The sequence below is a fragment of the Myotis davidii genome, unplaced genomic scaffold, assembly GCF_000327345.1.
Source record: "Myotis davidii unplaced genomic scaffold, ASM32734v1 scaffold44, whole genome shotgun sequence".
NCBI classification, from domain to species: domain Eukaryota; kingdom Metazoa; phylum Chordata; class Mammalia; order Chiroptera; family Vespertilionidae; genus Myotis; species Myotis davidii.
This window is the reverse complement of record NW_006299705.1, coordinates 2,604,006-2,616,331: the sequence shown is the minus strand read 5'-3', so window position 1 is coordinate 2,616,331 and position 12,326 is coordinate 2,604,006. Positions and strand designations below refer to the sequence as shown.

Below are 12,326 nucleotides of genomic sequence, written 5' to 3'. Positions count from 1 at the left end.
TCTTGGTGTATTTAGTATCTTAATTGTAGTCTTAAATATGGAAACACTGGACTAGATGGTCTCTTCATGCTCCTTTTATCCTTAGAGTTCAATGAATTTATGCTTTAAGACTTCATCTCTGTAAGGAAGCGCATTATGGTAAAGGAAAGAACCCCCCCTCCCCCCAAAAATGCTTCTTTTGGTCACTTAATGCACCTTAGGCCCAGTGTACAGTATGTTATTTGATTGAAGCATCTTTCCATATTTCTCCCTCCTGTCATTAACCTAGATATTATATCTAGAATGTAGACTAAACTCTTCATACCTACTAACCTTTGTGCATTTGGTTGCTCAGCTCTCTTAAGAGCATCATTTCAGAACTGAAGTAAAGTGAGTATCATTGTTTTTTAGAGATTATGTCATAGCTATTAATTGGAGGCGGATTCTTATAGCTTTGCTTTTTTCTTTTAAGGTTGAAGAGATGGTGCAGAACCACATGACTTATTCATTACAGGATGTAGGTGGAGATGCCAATTGGCAGTTGGTTGTAGAAGAAGGAGAAATGAAGGTAATTCTCAGTGAAAAGTTATAGGTTGCTAATTGCACCTCTATTCCAGTCATATTGTCGTCATTGATACGAATAAGGATAACATTAAAAATTACTTTTAAACACATTACTACATATGATCAAAGAAGCACCAGATATTGATAAATAAAATGTCCTTTTGCTTTCCTGGTTTAGCTTTTATATAATTTCTTTATGATCAAATCTATGCACAAACCATTCTGTTTTGCCTAAGCCATGGAGAAATAAAATTTTGTGGTTTAAATATGAACAGGCCACAATTAACTAATGGCTCTCTATTTGGATAGTTCTCTCTTTTAAAAAATATTTTTTAATTTACTGATTTTTGAGAGAGAGAAAGAATAAGGGGGGGGGGGCAACATCAATGTGTTGTTCCACTTATTGGTTGATTCTTGTATGTGCACTGACCAGGAATCGAACCAGGGATCGGGGACCCCTTGGTACATGGGACAATGCTCAGCCAACTGAGCCACACTGGCCAGGGCCATCTATATTTTTTAGGTTCCACGTATAAATGAAATCATACGGTATTTGTCTTTTTCTGTCTGATTTCACTGTTGAAAGCTAATTTGTTGTTCAGGAGTTTTATATAGACTATGTTGACCAGAATTATTCTAGCAAATGGGATGCAATATTAAGTGTTGGAATTTCCTCTCCTCCTGAATAGGGAACAAATCCTATATAATAAAGAGGTAATATACAAATTGACCATCATGCCCTCCCACAAGATGGCTGCCCCCATATGGGCACAACATGGCCGGCAGGGGAGGGCAATTGTGGGTGATCAGGCCTGGAGGGGAGGGCAGTTAGGGGCGACTAGACTGGCAGGGGACAGCAGTTGGGGGAGGGCAGTTGCGGGGGACCAAGCCAAAAGGGGAGAGCAGTTGGGGGCGACCGGACTGGCAGGGGAGGGCAGTTGGGGTGACCGGGCTGACAGGGGAGAGAAGTTGGGGGCCGTTTGCCCACAGCTGGGTTAGGGGGTGATCAGGCGGCCAGGCAGAAGTGATTAGAGGCAATCAGGCAGGTAGGTAGGCGAGCGGTTGGGAGCCAGCAGTCCTGGATTGTGGGAGGGATGTCCGACTGCCCGTTAACCTGCAGTCGGACATTCCCTGAGGGGTCCCAGATTGGAGAGGGTGCAGGTTGGGCTGAGGGACCCCCCCCCAACCCCCCAGTGCATGAGTTTCATGTACCGGGCCTCTAGTAAATAAGGTAGAAGAGACAGGCAAATGAGATACCAAAATGCTATAATTCTGATGATCTGATTGGATTACAACATGGAGACCAACTGTCACAATGTCTTGCTAATATGTACCTCTAAACATGTTTCTGAGATACCTGTATAATCAGAGGCCTTTCCCACAAGAGCAAGCCTTAAAAGCAGACCAGGATGCATGCTCTCTGCAGAAGGGGTTGAGCCACATCTGCCTAGTTCTCCCTCTGTACTCACTATGCAGATAAGTCATTGTTTCTCCCTTAGGGAAGTTCCAGGAAGCGAAGGGACTAAGTAGAAAATAAGTGCTTCTTCAACCCACAACATTAGAAAGAGAAATTAGGGCTGGATTATAATATAACCCACTAAAGAGAATAGTCAACCCTTTGTAGCATTAGGTAAGCCACTATGCAAAGTAGCATTTTCAGAAGAGTAAACTGATAGGGAAATAGCAAAAGACCAAGAAAACCACTTGAGAAAGTCAGGTACAAGATGTTGAAAGTCTACCTAAAAGAGTAACCATAGTAGAAAAATCAAGTTGTTTTTTATAGAAGATTGGTAATAATCTTAATAGCCTACATGAAGTATGAGAGAAAGAACCAAAAGTCTACAGAGTTCTATTTCAGATGACTCGGAAAATAGCAGACCCAATAGCAAATAAGTAAGTGTATAGGGAATGGAGTTGGGGGAGAGAGATTGTAAAAGAGAAAGTTCATGTGAAATACATAGTAGTATCTGGCTCCATGGGCACTCCATAAATTGAGAGCTGATTCTTCCTTTGGTAACATGTTTAATCACTTGTCAAAAGAACTTATTACAGGCCCTGGCCAGGTGGCTCAGTTGGTTGGGTGCATATGGGAAACAACCGATCCATGTCTCTTCTCTCTTTCTCTCTCTCTCCCTCCCTCTCATCATGTCTTCAGGTGAGGATTTAAAAAAGAACTTATTACAGAGTTCTCTAAAGTAGCAAGCCCACAATAATTTTGAAATAATTAGTTTTAATCAGCACTCTAGTACACAGCCTTATTATTTAAAGCAAGAGAGCATAGATCTTTATTACATTTTAGTTTTCAATCATTGATTCAGCAAATAGTTGCTTTACTGGGTTTCAGATATTATGCTAGATGCTGGGGATATATCAGTGAACACAGCCGCCTTAAATCAGTATCCTTAAAGAGATTATGTTTTAACCAGGTTTATTTGTCCTTCTTTGCCATGTTGAACAGTCTTTGAGAATGTTTAGTAAATAATGCCTGATTTAAATTGATACATTTATTTTTTAATAACTCACAGTAATTAGTCATTCATCATATATGCATATTTTTCATAGTTGAAATTTACCTTGGATTTGTAGTTTTAAATATTTTAATGTGTTAATAATTTAAAATTTTAAATTTAATTTTAACAGAATGTTTATGTTCCATAAAGAGATTTTCATAAATCCTAAAAAGCGGTTAAATTTGCAAACATGCTTTCAAATGTTTACTTTAGGATTTTTAAACAGATTTTTAATTATGTCCTGTATAGGTATATAGGAGAGAAGTAGAAGAAAATGGGATTGTTCTGGATCCTTTAAAAGCTACCCATGCAGTTAAAGGAGTTACAGGACACGAGGTCTGCAATTACTTCTGGAATGTTGATGTTCGCAATGATTGGGAAAGTAAGCTGCTATTATTAATGTATATTAATATAATTATTATTTAGAATTTAATATCAAACCCAATCTGATTTTCTTCATATGATCTTTAGTTTGCAAAGTCAATGTAGAAAATATCTGGAGAATCATATAGAGGACTGATAATACTTTATATTTAAATAAAGTTTTTCACACTATAAAAGGCTTTGCAGTATTTTTTAGCATTTGATTTAATACCTCAACAATTTTGCATAGACAGGTAATAAAGTAAAATTCAGATAGGTCAAGTGACTTGTCAAAGGCCACAGACCTAGTAGGTGTAAAAGCCAGGACTAAAACTAAGGTTTCTGTTTTATCTACTTTTCTCCTAGATTGTTTTGTTTCCCTGGTAAATCCTACATGAATCCTGCTGTGGTTTGTTTAGCTACTTTGGCAGGGGGTGTTTCCCTTAGACACCAGATTGCATAAATAGATACTTTTGAACATCGTAAGACGTATATCAATGAGTTTGACAATCTTTCAAGTAAATACAGTTACCTAAACCTAGATAGAGCAGTTTATTCAGCTTCAGTAAATTAGGGAGGGGTCATAGTGTTGGGGAATAATTTGTGCCTGAGTAATGCAGTGTTGATATAGAATCGCCTTCTTGCTATGGAAGCTAAATGTTGGATAAAGGAAAATGAGATTTCCTGGTGATCAGCTCCCACAGCCACCATCTATAGCCCTAATACTAGGTATTAACTACCTTCCATTTGAACTTAGCCCAAGTGGGGCAGAGTCCTGTTCATTCTACATATTACAATTTGTAATTGACTCTCAGTATAAGTGAATTAATCACCTTTTAGGAAAAAGCAATATGTCTTTTTGGCTACTAATATTTTCCCTTCATTTCAGCAACTATAGAAAACTTTCATGTGGTGGAAACATTAGCTGATAATGCAATCATCATTTATCAAACGCACAAGGTAAATGTTTCTTCATCCCTAAAGGATTTCACTATAATTCAAACTGAGACATATAAATTTTCTAAAATAAAATTTGACAGGAAATTAAACGCCAGAAAAGATCTAAAGGCTTTATTAACAATTCAGGAATGCAAATATTTTTCTAGCAGCTAGTCTATGGGAGATTGATAGTTATCGAATATGAAAGTGAATCATAGTTTCCTATGACATCAATATAATAAGGGAAGTGGAAAAGTATGTTATTTGCCTGTGTTAAGACTCATAGATATGAAAATGATCTTAAGTGGATTATCTAAAAACAATGAAAAGTTGCTGAGCATAACTACTGAGAAGTTGGTCATACACCAGAGCACACAGAAGCATTTGTCATTTAAATTGGTTCCCTTTTACTTCATTTCTTCCTTTGCTAATGTACATTTAAAGTTTTAGAATAATATTCATCTTACTTTATTCTACTCTCTTCCCCTTCTGAAAATTGCCAAATAGTATTTCGAATAAAGAATAATAAACTTGGAAGAGATCCACAAAAAGTAATATTATGTTATATAGGAAATATAATGATTCAATAAGTACTTCATTTTTTTTCAAGTGACTTTTATTTTTTTAATGTATCTTTATTGATTTCAGAGAGTAAGAGGGAAATAGAGATAAACATATCAATGATGAGAGAGAGAATCATTGCTTGGCTGCCTCCTGCACATCCCCTACTGGGGATCAAGCCCACAACCCAGGCATGTGCCCTTAACCGGAATCAATCCTGGGATTGATCTTTCAGTCCGCAGGCTGACGCTCTATCCATTGAGCCAAACCAGCTAGGGTTCAAGTGACTTTTTAATTGAGCTGAATATGTGAAAATATTTGCGATTTGCTCTGTATTTCTTAAGCTCAGTCTTTCACCTGAGGCATTTTATATCTAACTAGAGGCCCAGTGCACGAAATTCATGCACTGGGGGCAGGGTTCCTCAGCTCTGCCTGCTCCCTCTCGCAGTCCGGGACCCCTCGGGGGATGTAGCAGTGTGCCAAGCAACAGGCAGCCAGGGAGGAGCCCAAATTGGGGCCGGGCGCCACTCACGCTCATTCCTGCCTGCCTCACCAGCTGCCACGGAGTTGGGGAGAGGCTCCCGTTGTGGCAGCTGCGCTCCCCAGCTGTGAGCCCAGCTTCTGGCTGGGTGGTGCTCTCCCTGTGGGAGCACACTGACCACCAGGGAGCAGCTCCTATGTTGAGCGTCTGCCCCCTGGTGGTCAGTGTGCATCATAGTAACCAGTTGTTCCACTGTAACAGTCACTTAGGCTTTTATTATATAGGCTAGAGGCCCAGTGCGTGAATTTATGCACCAGTGGAGTCCTTCCACCTGGCCTGCAGGATTGGGCCGAAACTGGCTCTCCAACATCCTCCAAGAGGGTCCTGGATTGTGAGAGGGCTCAGGCCAGACCGAGGGACCCCACTGGTGTACGATCAGAGCTGACAAGGGACATGGGAGGTTGTCCAGCCAGGGAGGGACCATGGGAGGGCTCCAGGGCATGTCTGACCTTTGCTCATTCCCAATCAGCCAGACCCCAGCAGGAAGCTAACCTACCGGTTGGAGCATCTGCCCCCTGGTGGTCAGTGCACGTCATAGCAAGCAGTTCAGTGGCCCTAGCATGTCATTAGCATATTAGGCTTTTATTATATAGGATGACTATGAGCTAGGCTTCATTTTACATGGTAGCTGCTCAAGAAATGTGTAAAAATGAAGATTCTATTTCAACATACAGATTTGTGCAGGGTTTAAGTGTAATCTGAAATTTAGTAGATGTTAAAATATCAATTAATTGCTCTATAATTTAGCATAAAGATAAATGGCCAATAATTTAGAATCAGAAGAATCTTATTATTTGATGATAATTGATCCAGGAAAACAATCTGCTGCCAGTATTTCACTTAGTAAATAATAGACAGAAGGGAGGATTATATAGGTTTATTTCTTGAAAAATAAAACTAAAAATTATTAAAATAATGGATCATACATAATAAAATTTAAGTTACAATTAAAATTATTTGAATTAAAAAATCCTGGCATATTTCTTTTTCAACCAAATCCAATAACACTATGACATCTTTTTTCTTTAGATTTGGCTTCTTTTATAATATGGTCTTAAAGAGGACTACTCATCTTCTAATATTTAAGTCATCTAATTCTTTAAATTTCTCTCATCATCCTCCTTTTGGATTTGCATTTATTAGTTCTAACATGATTAAATTTTCATTTATTACTAGTTTCACATACATTTCTCCAGCACTATTGTTGACTGCATGAAATTTTGTATCTTTAAAATATAAACCATTTCACTTTGCAAATGATTTGTGTTGTGTTGTGTTGACACTAAGTTGTTGGCTACTTTTATAGTTAACAATCAGAAAAGACGAGGCATATTTTCTCTCATTTAAAAGTACAAAAGCCCCAGTTTTCTGAGGCCTAGCTACCATGTCATTCCAACAGTATGTGTTTCTCCTTGTATACCATAAAACTTTGTCTACCTGATTTGGAATTCTTCAAGTGTGATTATGATGTCAAAAGAGTAGTCTTCTTGCCCTAAAATCTTTGCTTAAAGTCTCTGAACAATTTAAGCTGAGGTTTAATACTATAGTTAAGAGCAGGATATTACCAGGGCTTGAGGAAGGGGGTGTAATGCTGTGTCATTTCTTAATAGGTACAGAGTTTCTATTTGGGATGATAATTCTTTGAAAATGTGGGAATGCTTACATAACATTCTGAATGTATTAATGACGATGAATTGTATACTTAAAAATGGTTTAAATAGCAAATTACTACAATTTAAAAAAAATAAAAATAGCAGAACACTATTCCTTTGCTATAGTTCTGCAAAGCCATTAACTCACTGTCCATAATTAATCCTTTGGTGGGTATTCTCAGATGCTTTTCATTTAAAATTTGACAGATTTTTACCTTCAACTAAGATATTTATTGATTTTACATTTGTTTCCCTGTTAGTTCCATATTACAAATGAATAAAGAATTGTTCAAATTTTCAAATAATTTTTACTTCTTCCACAGAGAGTGTGGCCTGCTTCTCAGCGAGATGTATTATATCTTTCTGCCATTCGAAAGATACCAGCCTTGACTGAAAATGACCCTGAAACTTGGATAGTTTGTAATTTTTCTGTGGATCATGATAGTGCTCCTGTAAGTCCATTTTATAAATGTGTACAGTTGTATAATATAAAGCTAACTATACATGCAGTACAAAAATGATAAACACATGCCAGACACACAGATACTAGAGTTGATAATTCTTAAATTTTGTGTTATTTTGGCTTCTTAGAATAATATAGCCTGTGTATTATCTGAAGAACAGTAATAATGGCTGTGAACATTTCAGCAGGTCTCTTTTCCTTTGTTTCTGAGATGAGGTGAGACAGCACTGATGGATAGTATATGCACAATACTTCTCACAGTTGCCTCTTAAGTCATGATCAACTACTGGCAAAACCTCTGGTTGCTACCTCGATTTAGCTCCATTTACTACGTAAAAGAAGGAGAGATCATTTCTGGTATCTTATCAGTTTGGCATGTGTTGTTTGATCCTTGTAAGATTTTGTTGAATATTTTGATGGGTTGAGGTTTCAGCTTACTTAGTATAGTATTATTAGACTAGTAGAGATTACAAAATACTGGGTATCTGCTATACTGCTGTTTCATTTTTATTTTTTGTTTTGGCAGCTGAACAATCGATGTGTTCGTGCCAAAATAAATATCGCTATGATTTGTCAAACCTTGGTTAGCCCACCAGAAGGAAACCAGAAGATTAGCAGGGACAACATTTTATGCAAGATTACATATGTAGCTAATGGTATGTATTTCGTTGTTTGTTTTTGCTATTTGGTAATGTGAATGTTCTTAATGTGATCTACATGATAACTAACCATTTGGACAAACACCATTACAAATGTCTTTTGAGTTTTTATCCTTTAGATTAGTAATTTTTAATTTGGAAGGATGTATATCAAACTTTCAGGAAATATACATACCTGCCTTCCACCCCAGAACTACTACTATATTAGAATTTTTGAAGCTTGGACTAGATAGGTAAATTTTAAAACTTTAGGCCAACTGACGTGGCTCAGTAGTTGAGTATCAATCTATGAACCAGGAGATCATGGTTCCATTCCTGGACAGGGCACATGGCCTGGGTACAGGCTCGATCTCCAGTGGTGGGGGGAGGCATGTAAGAGGCAGCTGATGTTTCTATCTCTCCCTCTCCCTTCCTCACTGAAATCAATAAAAATATATTTTTTAAAAAACTTTATATTAAGACCACTATCACATATCCTTGGTTTTAAGAACCATTTTAAGTATTTACCTAAAAGAATATATGTAGAATTAGAAATGTAAGCGACAGTGGGAAAGGAAATTAGCAGTTCTTTTTTTTTTCTTTTTCTTCTGTTTAGCAGTTCTTTTTCTTATTGTCAGGCTTGCTCATTTTTTTCATCACTGATTGGTCCCTAATCTTTATTAGTTGCTACTTACGTGTTTGTTTTATATTGACCTGCTGCTGGACAGCCCTGTTGCTTTCGTTCCTTATTACTAAACCCATTTCCTACTTGTAGTAGTTACTGAAATCCAAATCCTCATACCGTCTTTATACAGCACCATAACTGCTAGTGTTCTTTAAAGAGATAGTTATGCCTGAGTAAGTTATTATCCCATACTAGAGGCCTGGTGCACAAAATTTATGCACTCAGGGGGAGGGGGGACGGAGAGGAAGGTCCCTAAGCCCAAATTGCGAGAGGGCGCAGGCCAGGCCGAAGGACCCCACTGGTGCACGATCGGGGCCGGGGAGGGGTGCAGGAGGTTGGCCAGTGGGGTAGGTACCACGGTAGGACTCCAGGCATGTTTGGCCTGTCTCGCTCAGTCCCGATCAGCCAGACCCCAGCAGCAAGCTAACCCACCAGTCAGAACATCTGTCCCCTGGTGGTCAGTGCACATCATTGCAACTGATCGACTGTCTACCCCCTGGTGGTCATGCACGAGCAGTTGAGTGGCCTTAGCATATCATTAGCATATTACACTTTGATTGGTTGAATGGAAGACTATACAACCAGACGCTTAGCATATTAGGCTTTTATTATATAGGATAATAAAAGGCTAATATGCAAATCGACGGAACAGTGGAACGACCGGTTGCTATGACCACACTGACCACCGGGGGCAGACACTCAAAGCAGGAGCTGCCCCCCTGGTGGTCAGTGCGCTCCCAGAGGGGGAGCACTGCTCAGCCAGAAGCCGGGCTGACGGCTGGCAAGCACAGAGGTAGTGGTGGGAACCTCCACAGCAGGCAGACATCCCCTGAGGGCTCCCAGACTACGAGAGGGTTCAGGCTGGGCTGAGGTACCCCTCTCCCCTTGAGTGCATGAATTTTTGTGCACTGGGCCCTCTAGTCTATATATATAATAGCCTAATATGCATAGTGTCCCCTCAGGAGTTCAACTGACCGGGAGTCCCATCGCCAGCTATGACATGCGCTTACCACCAGGGGGTGGCACAGAATGAAGGAAGGGCCCCAGCTGGCAGCCAGCAGCCACTAGGGACCCTACCCGTGCATGAATTTCATGCACTGGGCCTCTAGTTTGATTATAGTACAGTTTAATGAAAAGATCTGCCTCAACCTAAAGTGTAGCTATACTAATATTTAAATATGTTTTAGGGAAGTAAGAACAATTTAGAAAGGTAATAAATGCTTTCTTATTTGCTCTCTGTTCTTGTTTGGTAGTTAATATGAAGGATTAATGGTCAAGACTTTTAAGAGATGCCAATTGTTCCAACATCATGAGATTTTTTAAAGCATAGGAACAAAATGAGTGCTTCATGTGTATTTGGAGAATTGTATCTTAACATTTTAATTTTTCTTTAACTCGTAGTGAACCCTGGAGGATGGGCACCAGCCTCAGTGTTAAGGGCAGTGGCAAAACGGGAGTATCCAAAGTTCCTAAAACGTTTTACTTCTTACGTCCAGGAGAAAACAGCAGGAAAACCTATTTTGTTCTAGTATTAACAGGTACTGGAAGATAGATGTTATCCTTTTAAGTTTTGACTAACATGACTCTGTAGACCAGGAATGGGGAACATTTTTTCTGCCAAGGCCCATTTGGATATCAAGACATCAGTTGCAGGCCATACAAAATTATCAGCCTAAAAATTAGCCTGCTATATTTGGTCAAACATTTAATTTACTCACCCCTAATGTCTTCGCAGGACCAGACCAAATGATTTTGCGGGACTTATACGGCCCACAGGCCAGACATTCCCCACCCCTGCTGCAGATACTAAAATTTAGTTAATTGTTGAAAGTAGTTTCTGTGTTTTATGATGTTCCCAGATAAAGAGTTGTTTTTATAGCCTTAAAACTTACATTTTTATCTTTCTGTTTATGTTAAATAATATCTGCTTATTTAAAGAAATTTCAATATTATAAAACTGCAGAATTTCAAAAGTACAAATTCCCTATATCTTTCCCTTTGCAGAAATTACTATTAGGTTTGTGACATATTCTTCCAGATTTTTACATGTATGTACTTACATATATGTATTTTTAATTGTTTAAAAAATACGTTTATATTATTTTGCAGCTTGTTTTTCTACTTAATAATAAATTTTAACTATTATTCTATATAAAGATATGAGACATATACAGCCATCTCATTGTTTTAAAATGTTATATAAATGTTGCAGAATTTATTCAGTAGTCTCTATGGTAACATCTGTTTTGGTTTCATATTTTTACTGTCAAATAATGCTGCATTGAACATCTTTGTGCAAGGAGCCAGAATCTTTAATTATCTGTAAATAAGTGATGTGTTAACATGGTTCAAAAGTCAAAAGTATGAAAGGATACAGTAAAATTTATCCCCTATTCACTCAGTTTTGTCCTCCACACACAGAAAAGTGTATTAACTGATATTACTAGTTTCTTGTGTATTTTTCCACAGGTTTTTTTAATGCCTGAATAAGCAAATACAATTATAATCTTCCCACAGATACTCTTTTGTTATTGAAGAAAATGTAGCATACTATAAACATCGTTCTACATCTTGTTTTTGCACTTTATTATCTTGAAGGTTTTTACATTTCAATGGGGAGCCTCTTTTTTTAAGGCTATATAGTATCTCATTGTTTGAATGTACTCTTGCCATGTAGTTTTAATTGTATTTCTCATATTATGAATGAGTTTGAGCATCTTTGGTCCATTGGAGAACATTTGTATAATTCTGTTTCTGTGAACTCTCAATGTGTGTTAGCATTTAAATGTTTTTCTTTAAAATTTATTTTTTATCCTCACCCAAGGGTATGGTTTTTTTTGTTGGTTTTTTGGGGGGTGTTTTTTTTTTAATATATTTTTTATTGATTTTTTACAGAGAGGAAGGGAGAGAGATAGAGAGTTAGAAACATCGATGAGCAAGAAACATCGATCAGCTGCCTTCTGCACATCTCCCACTGGGGATGTGCCCGCAACCCAGGTACATGCCCTTGACTGGAATCGAACCTGGGACCCTTCAGTCTGCAGGCCGACGCTCTATCCACCAAGCCAAACCGGTTTCAGCTGTTTTTTTATTTTTATTTTTTATTTTAGAGAGGGAGGAAGGGAGAGGGAGAGCGGCAGAGAGAAACATCAATCAGTTGCCTCTTATATGCATGCACCCTGTCCAGAAATTGAGACCACAACCTGAGGATGTGTTCTGACCAGGAATCAAACCCACAACCTTCTGGTACATTGAACGATGCTCCAACCACACTGCCCAGGGCAGCATTTAAATTTTTAATAGAAGCTTGGCTGGCATGGCTCAGTGGTTGAGCGTTGATCTATGAACTAAGAGATCATGGTTTGATTCCCAGTCAGGGCATGTGCCCAGGTTGCAATCCCCAGGTGGGAAGTGTGTGCAGGAGACAGCTG

General features: G+C 38.5%; 1 protein-coding gene across 2 annotated transcripts in view; it reads left to right on the top strand.

Moving 5' to 3' along the window:
- COL4A3BP (collagen type IV alpha 3 binding protein) overlaps nucleotides 1–12,326 on the top strand; it is a 102,681-nt gene that overhangs the window by 86,146 nt on the left and 4,209 nt on the right. For both annotated transcript variants that reach the window (XM_015571599.1, XM_015571598.1), the window contains exons 13-18: nucleotides 452–547; nucleotides 3,303–3,435; nucleotides 4,306–4,376; nucleotides 7,433–7,561; nucleotides 8,099–8,228; nucleotides 10,297–10,433. In XM_015571599.1, the coding sequence (XP_015427085.1) occupies nucleotides 452–547; nucleotides 3,303–3,435; nucleotides 4,306–4,376; nucleotides 7,433–7,561; nucleotides 8,099–8,228; nucleotides 10,297–10,424 (687 nt within the window). In that variant the 3' untranslated portion in view covers nucleotides 10,425–10,433. The remainder of the gene's footprint in view (nucleotides 1–451; nucleotides 548–3,302; nucleotides 3,436–4,305; nucleotides 4,377–7,432; nucleotides 7,562–8,098; nucleotides 8,229–10,296; nucleotides 10,434–12,326) is intronic.